Genomic DNA, 12,380 nt, shown 5'->3' on the forward strand with positions numbered 1-12,380 from the left:
GGTATTGTCACTGCGGACCCTGGCTGTGAGCTCTAGGAAACTTGACCCGGGGTTTCAAGTGTCGTGTGATGGTAACCATGAAGTAGGGGCTGGGGTGCAAGGCCAGGCTCTCCAGGACAGAAGCAGTGGGAGGCCTTCAAAGAAACAGATGTTCCCTATTTAACTAGCAGTGGACTTCGAAGAAGTTTGGGACTGTAGGAAGATACTCTTCCTCTTGAGAATTTAGGGCCTTGTTGGCAATTTCACGGAAAGCAGAAGCAGAAGGCATTTTAGCATAAAGTAAGAGTTGCTTAGGTTTGCAACTTATAATGCAGTTTTGACTGCTTAAGAGAGAAAGTTAAGAGATTTGTGTTATTGAAGGGATTTCATGGTTTGGAATAAAGTGTTTGCTCTCTTAAATTGCAGTGGTTCGCTTGAGTGTGATTCTGTTCCTAAATTTAGCAGAAATACTGGGTTTTCTCTAAGCTTCCATGTTCTAAATGCAGTCAGTGCGTGTCCAGTGGATATATGTGTCCGGTTTTCAAAAAAAAAATGGTCACTTTGGTTTCCCAGAAGCTTTCTTGACATTCCGGCACCTCAAATAAACGTTGATGGTTTTAAAAACGAAGAGAGCGGACTGAGTTTGTGTGTCTGTGCACTTGGTGAAGTAAGGAGACAGGATCGTGTATCTGCAGGCACGGTCTTGTCATAGAAGTTCGCCGAAAGGTAATTTCATGATAACAGCTCCTTTTGAAAAGAACTGAAGTGTGTCCCTGTCTTCGGTTTTACTCATCTTTCCACTTGATTTGTGTATGGTGGTGCGGGAAGAAGGGGAGGGAGGGGGATGGGTACAGTATTACCTGCATCTTTCCGGTCTCTCCCTCTGTAGTCCCAGTAGCCCCTCTGGTTCGTGGGATCTGGTCCCCAGATGAACCCTTATCGGGCCCCCTTTCCTGTAAGCTCATTTTATACCCCAAATCCAAAATACGAAGGAAAAAAAAGTGTAAAACACATGAAGCACGTGACATTACAAATAGTAACCATACAAAGCCAATGCTTGCGGTCGAAATAGCTTTAAGAGTTGTTCTGGCACCGGCCAGCGGTGCATCCTCGTTGGCAGTGTTTAACCGAATCTGACTCTGAGAAACGGTCCGTAAGATGTGGAGACCTCTCCAGATCAGCTGGCCTGAACTCGGAACGGCAGGAGGAGCTCTTCTAGCTTAAGGGAAACTGAAGAGGCATAATAAGCTAGTGCAACGTGTGATCCTTAATTAGGCTTTTAAAAATAGCGGCTTCTTGGAGACACAGTTCACAAGCCGTAAGTTATAACCCTTTTGAAGCGTACGATTTAGGAGTATTCAGTGTATTCCGAGTTGTGTAATAAGCACCACCGTCAAAGTGCACGTTGTAGCACACCAGAAGGAAGCCCCATACCGGTCACTCCCTGACCCCTGACCCCCGTCGCCACTCCCTGGCAGCCACTATTCTACTTCTGTTTCTCTGGATTTGCCTGGAGGTGGACATTTCACAGAAAAGGAGTTCGAGAGTATGTGACCTTCTGTGTTTGGCTTCTTCCACTTAGCTTCATGTTTTCAGGGTTCATCCGGGTTGTATTATGGATCAGTGCTACGTTCCTTTTTAATTGCCGAATGACGTTCCCTTGTATGGGAATCTTGTTCGGGGATCTTCGTCTTGTTAATCCACTCATCAGTCGATGGACGTTTGGGCTGCTTTCCCTTTTGAAGTAAATGTTGCCGCTCCTACACGTAATGCTGCTGTAAGCATTTCGTGTGGACATGTACTTTTGGTTCTCCTGGGTGTGCATATTTAGGATTACGCTGGCTGGACCGTATGGCAGCTCCGTGCTTAACTGAAGAGGCCACGCTGTTTTCCACAGTGGCTGCGCCATTTTGCATTCCCACCAGCAGAATAGGAGGCTTCCAGTTTCTCCACGTCCTCAGCATTACTTGTTGCTTTCCATTTTCTTGAGTATTGCCATTCAAGTGAGTGATGTGATACCTTAATTTGGTTTTGATTAGCATTTCCCGTTGACCAATGGTGTGGCACCTCTTTTCTTTTTCTTTTTTTTTTTAAGTTTATTTATTTTTGAGACAGAGAGAGACAGAGCATGAACGAGGGAGGGTCAGAGAGAGAGGGAGACACAGAATCGGAAGCTGGCTTCAGGCTCTGAGCCATCAGCCCAGAGCCCGACACGGGGCACGAACCCACGGACCGCGAGATCGTGACCTGAGCCGAAGTCAGACGCTTAACCGACTGAGCCACCCAGGTGCCCCGTGGCACCTCTTTTCATTTGCTTTTGGCCGTCTTCAGATCTTTGGAGAAATTATTCAGATCCTTTGCCAAGTTTTTTTTTTTTTTAATTTTTTAAATGTTTATTATTTATTTTTGAGAGAGAGAGCTCGAGCCAGCGAGCACAGGGGAGGGGCAGAGAGAGAGGGGGACCCAGCATTCGAAGCAGGCCAGCTGTCAGCACAGAACCCAGTGTGGGGCTCAAACTCGGGAACCGTGAGATCATGACCTGAGCCAAAGTCAGAGGCTTAACCGATGAACCACCCAGGCGCCCCTCCTTTGCCAAGTTAAGATAAATTACTTATCTTTTTATTGTTGAACTGTAAGACTTCTTTATCAATTCTGTCTTTCCTTTGTTTTCCTTTCTGGAGTGTAGAGATTCTTGTTTGTTTTATTCAGTGCTGTATCTACCATGAAGAGACAAATGTCTGATATAACTATTTGTGTAATAAACGAATGGTGATCTTAGGCGATCTATTCTTATTTAAGAATGAGGCACTAACATACCAATTGGAAGCTCTTTGTATGTGGTGGTCTTGTCTACTGTAGTTTTCATGCTGACTGTTGAGCTAATGACCGTAGGGTGATCTTTCACTCCCTGCAGAGAAGCATCCCCCAGTGTCTTTCTTTTTTTCTTTTTTTAAAATTTCCATCCAAGTTAGCTAGCATATACTGTAACAAAGATTTCGGGAGTAGATTCCTTAAGCCCCTTACCCATTTAGCCCATCCCCCCTCCACAACCCCTCCAGTAACCCTCTGTTACATGTTCTCCATATTGAAGAGTCTCTTCTGTTTTGTCCCCCTCCCTGTTTTTATATTATTTTCGTTTCCCTTCCCTTGTATTCATCTGTTCTGTGCCTTAAAGTCCTCAGATGAGTGAAGTCACAGGATATTTGTCTTTCTCTGTTCTCTGACTAATTTCACTTAGCATAATACCCTCCAGTTCCATCCAGGTAGTTGCAAATGGCAACATTTCATTCTTTTTGATTGCCGAGTCATACTCCATTGCATATATAGACCACATCTTCTTTATCCATTCATCGGTCAATGGACATTTGGGCTCTTTCCATACTTTGGCTGTTGTTGATCGTGCTGCTATAGACATTGGAGCATCCCCAGTTTCTTTATGGGAACATGGGGGGCTCAGGCTGGCAGCAGCACCACATCGGTGGCTTTTGGTTTTCTGGAAGATGAGAAAAGAGCTGAGGGTCCCACTGGTGGACATGCAGACTGCCGCCTAATGAAGTGATTTCAGCCCCACAGTCAAGTCTCCACGCCTGCTGCCCTCTCTTGTGGAGCTGTCTCCGCTTCTCTCTCTCCAGAGAATCATCCTCTGGTCTCCTAAGGGCTGGTGGGAACGTAGGCGTTCGTCGTGTCCATCGCCTCCCCTCCATTCAGACCTAGTTTCCCAGATGAAGTCCTGGGTCTCAAGGACTCCAGGGAAGAATTTACTCCCCTTTTTCTGTTCTCTGCCTCTGTAGGCCCCCAGCATTTACCACGTTAAATCCCTCGACTGCTGCGTTTTCTTCTTTTGTTCTTTTTGTCCTTGAAGGTTAATGCCTTTTTATATTGATGGACTGTGAATTTTAACTAAGCTTGGGAGGGAGAGGAGACAAAAGCATGTCGTTATTAGCAAATCCCGGTTGTTGTCACTATCGGTCTTAATTTTGTATTTAAATATTTGCTTGGGGTATCCCGTCTCCCCCGTCTCCCCCAGCCGTTGGGTGTGACAGGCCTTCCGTATCATGCTTGTCTGTACTCCCAGAGCCTCTCATACAGAGACCGACTGTCGGTTTGGTTGGCTAATAGTGAGTAGACTGCGGCATGAGCAATGTGACGTATTTGTTCCGCCCGGCCTTATTCTCTTCTCATTTCCTTCCGGTGTCTAAACTGCTTTTTCGAAAACTAACTCAAAATGCAAATCATGGCAGGTAATAATTTTTCTCCTTTTGGAAATCAACCTTTTAAAATGTTGAAATTCAACTGCTCCTTTGCTCATCTGATTTTTAGGAAGGAGAGGACAAAGCACTATGAGTACCTGTAAGTGACTCATAATCACTCACGCAAATGCATGTAAACTTGGGTACGCAATTAGGCAGCTCGTTATGTTGCAAATGCAATTACATGCTTAAATGCATGGCCACTCCCTCGGCTCACCCAGCTGTCTCTCTGGTTTTGGGCTTACCGTCGGTTATTATTAAGCCCCAGCTGTCAGAATTTGAAAATACATGCTGGTGCCGGTGGTGCCTTTCAACCAGTAATGCAGGAAAAGTTGGAAAGGAAATTTTCCTTTAAGTGTACGTTTTGAATAGTCGGTCTTAGTTGGCAAAATCCCATTCTGCCCCTAGAGATGCAGGCTATGCAGCTCGAAAAATTAACCATCATAATATTATTTATGTATTTATTTATCATTTTATCTATAGTACAGCATACCTCTGTTTTCTCTGATCCACGGTTCTGCGGTCCATGAACCCCTGAAAATTTTTTTATAATTCATTGGTGGGAAAACCTGACTTGACTTGCTTCATCGAGACTCAAACCTGCCATGTAATGATGAGGCTTTTTTTTTTTTTTTTTATCCCATATCGCTGGTATGAATATGTATGGATTTTGCTGCAGAGATAGCAATGTGTCTGAATATGGACCGTTGACCCAGACCTCACCAAAGATTTTATATAATATACGGTATGCGTACCACATTACCTTTTTCAAATGCACAAAAAATCTGAACTTCAAGTTCTTTCTGGACCCGGTAGTTTCTGATAAAGAGTGACGGCCTCATAACAGATTTCTGGTTAAATGCGACTTAAAATTCTTAAAGGGGGATGAAGAAACTCTCTGTTTGCTAAAGTGATTGTTATTTTTGCTGTTCTTGATACGATTTTCATCATTGCTCTAGTTCCAGAAACTGCTATTTATATGTACTTTAGAATGTCCTGAAAACAGTTCTCTGACAGAATCTTCTAATAGATAATTTACTTTTGGTTGTTAGGCAGTAAAATTGTTGTGTATTCACACTCTCCATTGTTGCTTGTAAGTGTAGTGCTTATCTATTCAGTGGTGTCATTATAAGATAGAGTTTAAATTGAGGTTCAAGGATTAAAGTAGTATAAGGTCACTAAAAGGTAAACCGATAATTCTAACTAGGCATCTTTTATATAATGCGTAAAATATATATTAATTTTGGTAGCATTGAATTTAAAATATTGCACACGTTAGTTAAGTTTTACTGGACATGTAATAACCTCATCGAATTTTTCAAGGCCTAGCTCAGAGGGCTTCTTAAAAGCTATCTTCAGTTCCTGCCTCAGTAAAGGAAGGGCTCCCCAACACCATTTGAAAATCTCTCTGCTATGATGCCAGTCACATTTATATGTTGTATTTCATTGGTTTCCAAACTCGTTTTACTTATATCTGACATTTGGCACTTGACCTTTGGTAAATGCTCACTCAACCTTTTGAATGAATGAATGAGGCTGAGGAAATTGAGAATCACCTAGTCCTTCCACATAAGTATTGTTATGTGTGAGACTCCTTTCCTGTGGGGTTTTATTTCGCTCCCTGATTGTTGTTTCTGTTTTTTAATTTTTGAATTATTTTTGGCAGAGTGAGCAGGGAAGGCGCAGAAAGTGAGTGGGGGGATGAAGGATCGTAGCGGGCTCTGTGCTGACAGGGGAGAAGCCGACGGGGGGCTCAGACTCAGGAACTGTGAGATCATGACCTGGGCCAAAGCCAGACACTTAACTGACAGAGCCACCCAAGTGCCCTGCTACCTGTTTTTATGGACTGGAACATAATAAGCATGGAACTCAGTAAATACGTGACGAATGAAAAATGAATTAAGATCTACCTCCTGACATTTATTGGAGCTAGTTTTATTCTCGTAACAATATACTTAAGTCCTTTTTCCATGTGATGTGATGCTCTCTTATGCTATCATGATTCTTTTTCCAGTTATCATTAAAAGATACCCTACTTCACGCTATGCTGCAGTGCATTCTGAGAATTCTGGAACAGAATATTTTTAAAAATCAACTGTCTGTGCTGGGGTGCATCCTGTACTTCTGTGTGTGCTAATGTCAGTTGAAGTCTCCCAGCTTATAAGCCCGTTTTGGTTCAGAGTTATTTACTGTCTGTGGTATAGTTCTCCCAAGTAGAGTAATTAAGAATTTTCTCAGTTGCTAAAGGTTTTTTTAAATCATTAGAAATTCAAGACACTAATTTCAGGGAAAAACGATCAACGAGATACGACCTCACACCTGTCAGAATGGCTGAACTGAACAACACAGGGAACAACAGGTGTTGGCGAGGATGTGGAGAAGGGGGACCCCTCGTGCACTGTCGGTGGCAGTGGAAACTGGCGCAGCCGTACGGGAGAACGCTGGAGTCTCCCCCGAAAGTTGAAAGTAAAACTACCCTATGATGCAGCAATTGCACCACTAGGTATTTACCCAAATGATACGAAAATACTGAATTGAAGGGACACGCGCCCCCCCATGTTTCTCGCAGCATTATCTACAAGAACTAAATTACGGAGAGAGCCTCAATGTCCAGCACCCGATGAATGGATACGGAACACGTATCTATACACGATGGACTATTACTCAGGCATAAGGAAAGCATGAAATCTTGCCATTTGCAACCACGTGGATGAACTAAAGTGTATTATGCTAAACGAGATAAGTCAGAGAAAGACAAATATATGATTTCACTCATGCGGAATTTAGGAAACGAAACAGACGAACGTGGGGTGGGGGGCAGAAGAGAGACACCATAAAAGAGAACAGACTGAGGGTTGTTGGAGGGGGGGAGTGGGGGATGGGCTAGATGGGTGATGGGCCTTAGGGAGGGCACTTACGATGGCACTGAGCGTTAAGTGTAAGCGATGAATCACTAAATTCTCTTCCTAAAACTAATGTTACAGTAGATGTTAACTAATTGGAACTTAAGTATAAAACTTGAAATAAACATAAAAGAATTTCAAATTTAACTGCCGTTATCAGTTATTTTCTTACCATTTGACGGTAGGAAGATGATGAGATTAGTTGTGCTCAGTAGCTTTGTAAGTAGATGGAAAAAATGATGAGATTTATACTGACCTACTAGTTTGGCTCTTTGTCTCTAATAATAGGAATAATACTTTGTTGTTGTTATTTTAACTGTCCTTAATCTGTTAAAAACCACCCCTTTAGAAAACTCTCAATCTTCATTTCTGCCCCAACCCAGCTTTGGGATGCGTGTGACACAGTGATTTTTCGTAAGCAGGGTGTGGGAGGGCCCTCTTCTGTCAACTCCATAAGAATTTTAATAATCCATTCTCTTTTCTCCCCACTCTGTCATTTTTGTCCACTACCCGAATATATGAGAACTTCGAATTTTAATGTTTATTTTTGAGAGAGAGTGTGAGCAGGGGAGGAGCAGAGAGGGAGACCCAGAATCCGAAACAGGCTCCAGAGTCTGAGCCGTCAGCACAGAGCCCGACGCAGGTGTCGAATTCATAAACCATGAGATCATAGACCTGAGCCGAAGTCGGAGCTTAACGGACTGAGCCACCCAGGTGCCCCACGAGAACTTTGAATTTTAAAATTGAGCTTATATAAGTAACGTCTTAAAGGAATTTCGTAGTCGTAGAGACAGATGATCTTGGGCACGTAGCGTGTGTTTTCACGTACTTTAAAATCAGTTCTTCTTGCCCACGTGGATGAGAGCAAGCAGGTACTTGGCTGCATTGGAGTTGAGGCCTTCCCAGGGCATGTTGATCAAGATTGTTTCCCATTCAGGAGGACCACATGTTTCTGTTTAGATTCATTGATAAGATGGTCATTAAAGTTGCTGAGGGACCCACAGTGTCCCTTAATAGCTCACAGAGTCCCTTTCCGGTTCTCTGCTGTATTGACTTGTGACTTTAGATTCTTACAAATTCAAAGTAGGAGTTCATTAACAGATAACAGAAGTTCAAAATAGAACAGTCTTCACCAGCTTTCTGAAACAAAACTCTTAAGGTGCATAAAAATGTAGGTAAGCAAGCAATAATCCGCTGTGGCGGAAGTATGGAATATAGCAGTCTAACGACAGTACAGAAAACCTAGAAGTTTCGATACATAGAGTAGTAATAGGACACCAGTGGTTAAAAAGGAAGCTTTCTTCAAGTTGGAAAGCCTGAAATGTAGGAAGTGAATGAATATATTTTTAAGGATTAATTGAAGGCTTAACATATTTTGAGTGAAAGCAAGGACTTTTTACACATTAATTAACATTGTGGTCATTATGGGTACCCCAGAGAGTTGTGCATATGGTTAAGTCCTCCAAAAGCCAACTGCTGCTTTTACAAACTAATGGTAGACCTTTGAGGAGAGCTGTGATTTAGGTAGACCTGCAGTTTAATGCCAGTTAAATCATTAATTTCAACTTTGTTATGGTTGTTCTGATGGTTTTGTTTTGTTTTTTTCCTGAAGAGGAACTAGGGAAATGTGATTAATAAAATCAACCCACCCGATTAAATTTTGTTTTTGATGGAAATATTTCCTCCTGTAAAATTTAATGGCCACGAATTTGATTGCAGAGTTGATTTACCGTAACCAGATCTGTCCCCTGAGAGGCCGTGTAGAACAATTCCATCAGAATCCAGTTAACTAATCAAGATGAATGTCGTGGAACATTATAAAAAAGGACTTTTGTGAAAATAAGTTCAGATCTGGGATGATATTTTGATACTCCTGCCCTTCACCACCCTCCCTCCAGAAGAGTCGGTTAGCACAGTATAATCTTACTGTCTTTGAAGCCCATGTTTATCACTGATTGAAGGTTTTTAAAGGTGAAACTGCTTTATTATGAGGTTATTTGGTAACCATCGCCCCCTCGCATAGGAGGCAAAATAGTCTGACTTTCACCAAAAAGTGTTCTCACATCCAGTAGTTTTATGGAGAAGTATTTGAGTGTTGTTTTTTTTTTTCTGAATAAGGAAAATTAAACAATTTAAAAAATACTCGTGCCAAACAGGACCCTTTAAGTCTTTTTTCTTTTTAATTTTTTACATGTTTATTTATAATTAAGAGAGAGAAAGAGACAGAGTGCAAGGGGGGGAGGGACAGAGAGAGAGGGAGACAGAATCCAAAGCAGCTCCAGGCTCTGAGGCGTCAGCACCGAGCCCGACGCGGGGCTTGAGCTCACGAGCTGTGAGATCATGACCTGAGCCGAAGTCAGATGCTTAACCGACTGAGCCACCTAGGCGCCCCAGGACCCTTTACGTCTCAGTACTTTGTGCACGTGGAATTCACGAACACATTCATACACGATGTAAGAATAGATGTATTTGTGAAATATGTATTGAAAACAGTACTACTTGGCAGGCAGTATTCTAGGTACTCGAAATTCAGCATTTAGAACAGATGAAGTTCCTACCCTCCCAAGAGGACCGTGTCTTGGGGATCATATTCTGGAAAAGCGACCATAGGGTGCATTCTTTCTGTCTAAAAGAAGAGAGAAGTTTCCCGTCTTAGGTTCTACTCCAGCAGATGGCAGAGCTTTCGCTTTATGCGTTTGCTGTATGAATGATGGGACGCACATACCCTGGAGCGTAAGTGCCCAAGCTCTCTCTTGAAGGGGCTCACGATTTTCCCAGCTTACTCAGGAGTTCGCTCCCACCTGAAGTCCCTCTGTACGTGCTTTTCGGGGTCCCAGCCTGCCGTTTATTGCAGCCCCCACCTGTCTTCCCCGCGGACTCCGTGCGATCTCAGTCTGTTGCTTTACACGACTGAATGTTGTGTGCATGTGTTCCGCTAGATTTTCTGCTCCAGCCAGGTTTGATAAACTCTTCGGTTTTAGCACAGTGCTTTCTATGTAGTAGCGTTTATCATCGACATTTGTTGACTTCGAGCTACTGTCCTAAAATTGTTGAAAATCATAGCAGTTTCTTTAAAAAGTGTCCTGCATTGAATTGTTTTTAATGCCTTGCATTTCTTGAAGGTTTTATCTTTTATGGTTAGAGTCAAACCACTCAGAGCATCAAAACCTTTTTTTTTTTTAAATTGCATAGATTATGCCAATATGAAACTTGTTGATAGGACTCCTTTTATGCCCATTAAACATTATTTTTCATGTTGATGAGCGCCATAGCCTTTGGGGCTTGGGGGGATCACCCTTTCTAATCGAGCACAATGACACTATGCCAGTGTGGCCGTATCTAACATTTACTATTTTGTTGAGTGCAGATGGTATTAGGTGCCGTTGTTCCTTGTTACGAGTCTCTTCCACCTTCCCTTCTCCAGAAAGTTTAAGCTAGGTTTCATCATTTCCATTATGATTTCTGTTTTTCTCCTGTTGAGTTGATAGCTATCAAAATACACAGGGAAGTAGTCACGGGAAGTTCCATTTTGTCAGCCCAGGGTCGTTCTTCTGAAAGCCTGTAGTTCAGCGGACCCTTTCAATAGCATAGCCTTCCCGCTGCGTAGCATTGTTTCATTTGGGATAAGCCTTGACCTCGGCCGGTGAGGCGTCGTGCTGGGAAAGATCTGGATCAACAGCAAAAAAGTAAAGGGCAGTCACATTTTATGGAAGCAGTTGGATTACAACTATGAATCATGAACTATTCATATTGTATTAGTGGGTTATAAATTGTATTCAACTTTTATTCCTCAGCCTATCATTGGGATTAACTTGTGGGTCCTGGTGACCCATTTTAGGTTAAAGTCTGAAGGATTCTATATAGAGAATTTTAATTTTTAATGAATTAAATGAAGTGGACCACACAAGAGCAAATATAATTATCAAGTAATTAGTTGAAAACCTCTGAAAAGAAGATGATTTGCGGGGTGCCTGGGTGGCTCGGTCGGTTAAGCGTCTGACTTCAACCCAGGTCATGATCCCACGGTTCCCGGGTTCGAGCCCCATGTCAGGCTCTGTGCTGACAGTGTGGAGTCTGCTTGGGATTCTCTCTCTCTCTCTCTCTCTCTCTCTCTGCCCCTCCTCCATTTGTGCTCTCTGTCTCTCTCTCAAAATAAATAGGCTTTAAAAAAAAGAAAGGTGATTCTCATTTTAGACTTTTGTCTTCATGAGAGGTGGACTTAAAAAAAATCTCTTATGCCAAATATGCTTTTGTAGATTCTAGCCCTCTTTTGAATGAAAGAGATGATAAGTGGATGGATATTATTTTAAGTACCTGCATTATTTATTTGTATTTTGATAGTGCTAATGTAAGAACGTTCATTAATATCTTTGCATCCCAGGGGCGCCTGGGTGGCTCAGTCAGTTGGGCGTCCAACTTCAGCTCAGGTCATGACCTCGCGGTCCGTGGGTTCAAGCCCTGCGTCAGGCTCTGTGCTGACAGCTCAGAGCCTGGAACCTGCTTCGGATTCTGTGTCTGCCTCTCTCTCTGCCCCTCCCCTGCTCAAGCTCTGTCTCTGTCTCTCTCAAAAATAAATAAACATTAAAAAAAAAAAATTTTTTTTAATATCTTTGCATCCCAGACTGAAATTTTTCCCTCACAAGCCTAAATTTTTCCTACTTTATTCCCTTCCAGTATATACTTGTTGATTACGCATATTGTAATTAGTTTCCAACACTTCTGATACAAACAAGGATTTTTAAATTTAAGAAAATCTGGTTGTAAAGTAAGTCACCGTTAGTTGATGTGGCGAGAATGTACATTTGCTAACCTTTTAATCAACACCGGTAGGTTTTGGGCCCTGCTCCCAGGTGGTGCTCCTTCCTGGACAACTTGACAGAAGAACTAGAAGAGAATCCAGAAAGCACAGTTTACGATGATTACAAATTTGTCACCAAGAAAGACCTTGAAAATTTAGGTAAAAAAAAAAAAAATTATGATAAAATATTTATAAAATTGTTGGGGAGGGGGAGTTTCGAACATTGGGGCAGTAGAGTCACGTTTTATCTGATTCTCTGCATCTTCTTTTTCTGCCAAAGCAGGTGTAACAGTCTACGTACATTGTCAAGTTGGTAATCTCTGCTTAGGACAGATTCAGATAATTCAACCTCCCCAACCTTTTTTGTATCTTAAGTGAGGAGTAACTTTCTTGAGCACACTAGCTATGTGTAGAAAAATGTCAAGAAAGCAGTGATACATTTTTTTTAGT

At 42.3% G+C, this 12,380-nt stretch overlaps 1 protein-coding gene across 3 annotated transcripts in view; it reads left to right on the forward strand.

The window, feature by feature from the left end:
* The window catches only part of NOL10 (nucleolar protein 10), an 88,339-nt gene that overhangs the window by 49,273 nt on the left and 26,686 nt on the right, over nt 1–12,380 (forward strand). For all 3 annotated transcript variants that reach the window (XR_008418105.1, XM_019452089.2, XM_053891160.1), the window contains exon 14: nt 11,963–12,089. Coding sequence is in view for 2 of the 3 variants with exons in the window: in XM_019452089.2 (XP_019307634.1) it covers nt 11,963–12,089 (127 nt within the window). In the remaining variant the exon portion in view is untranslated. The remainder of the gene's footprint in view (nt 1–11,962; nt 12,090–12,380) is intronic.

The sequence above is a fragment of the Panthera pardus genome, unplaced genomic scaffold (genome assembly GCF_024362965.1).
Source record: "Panthera pardus isolate Hobbes unplaced genomic scaffold, ASM2436296v1 HiC_scaffold_26, whole genome shotgun sequence".
Lineage (NCBI taxonomy): Eukaryota > Metazoa > Chordata > Mammalia > Carnivora > Felidae > Panthera > Panthera pardus.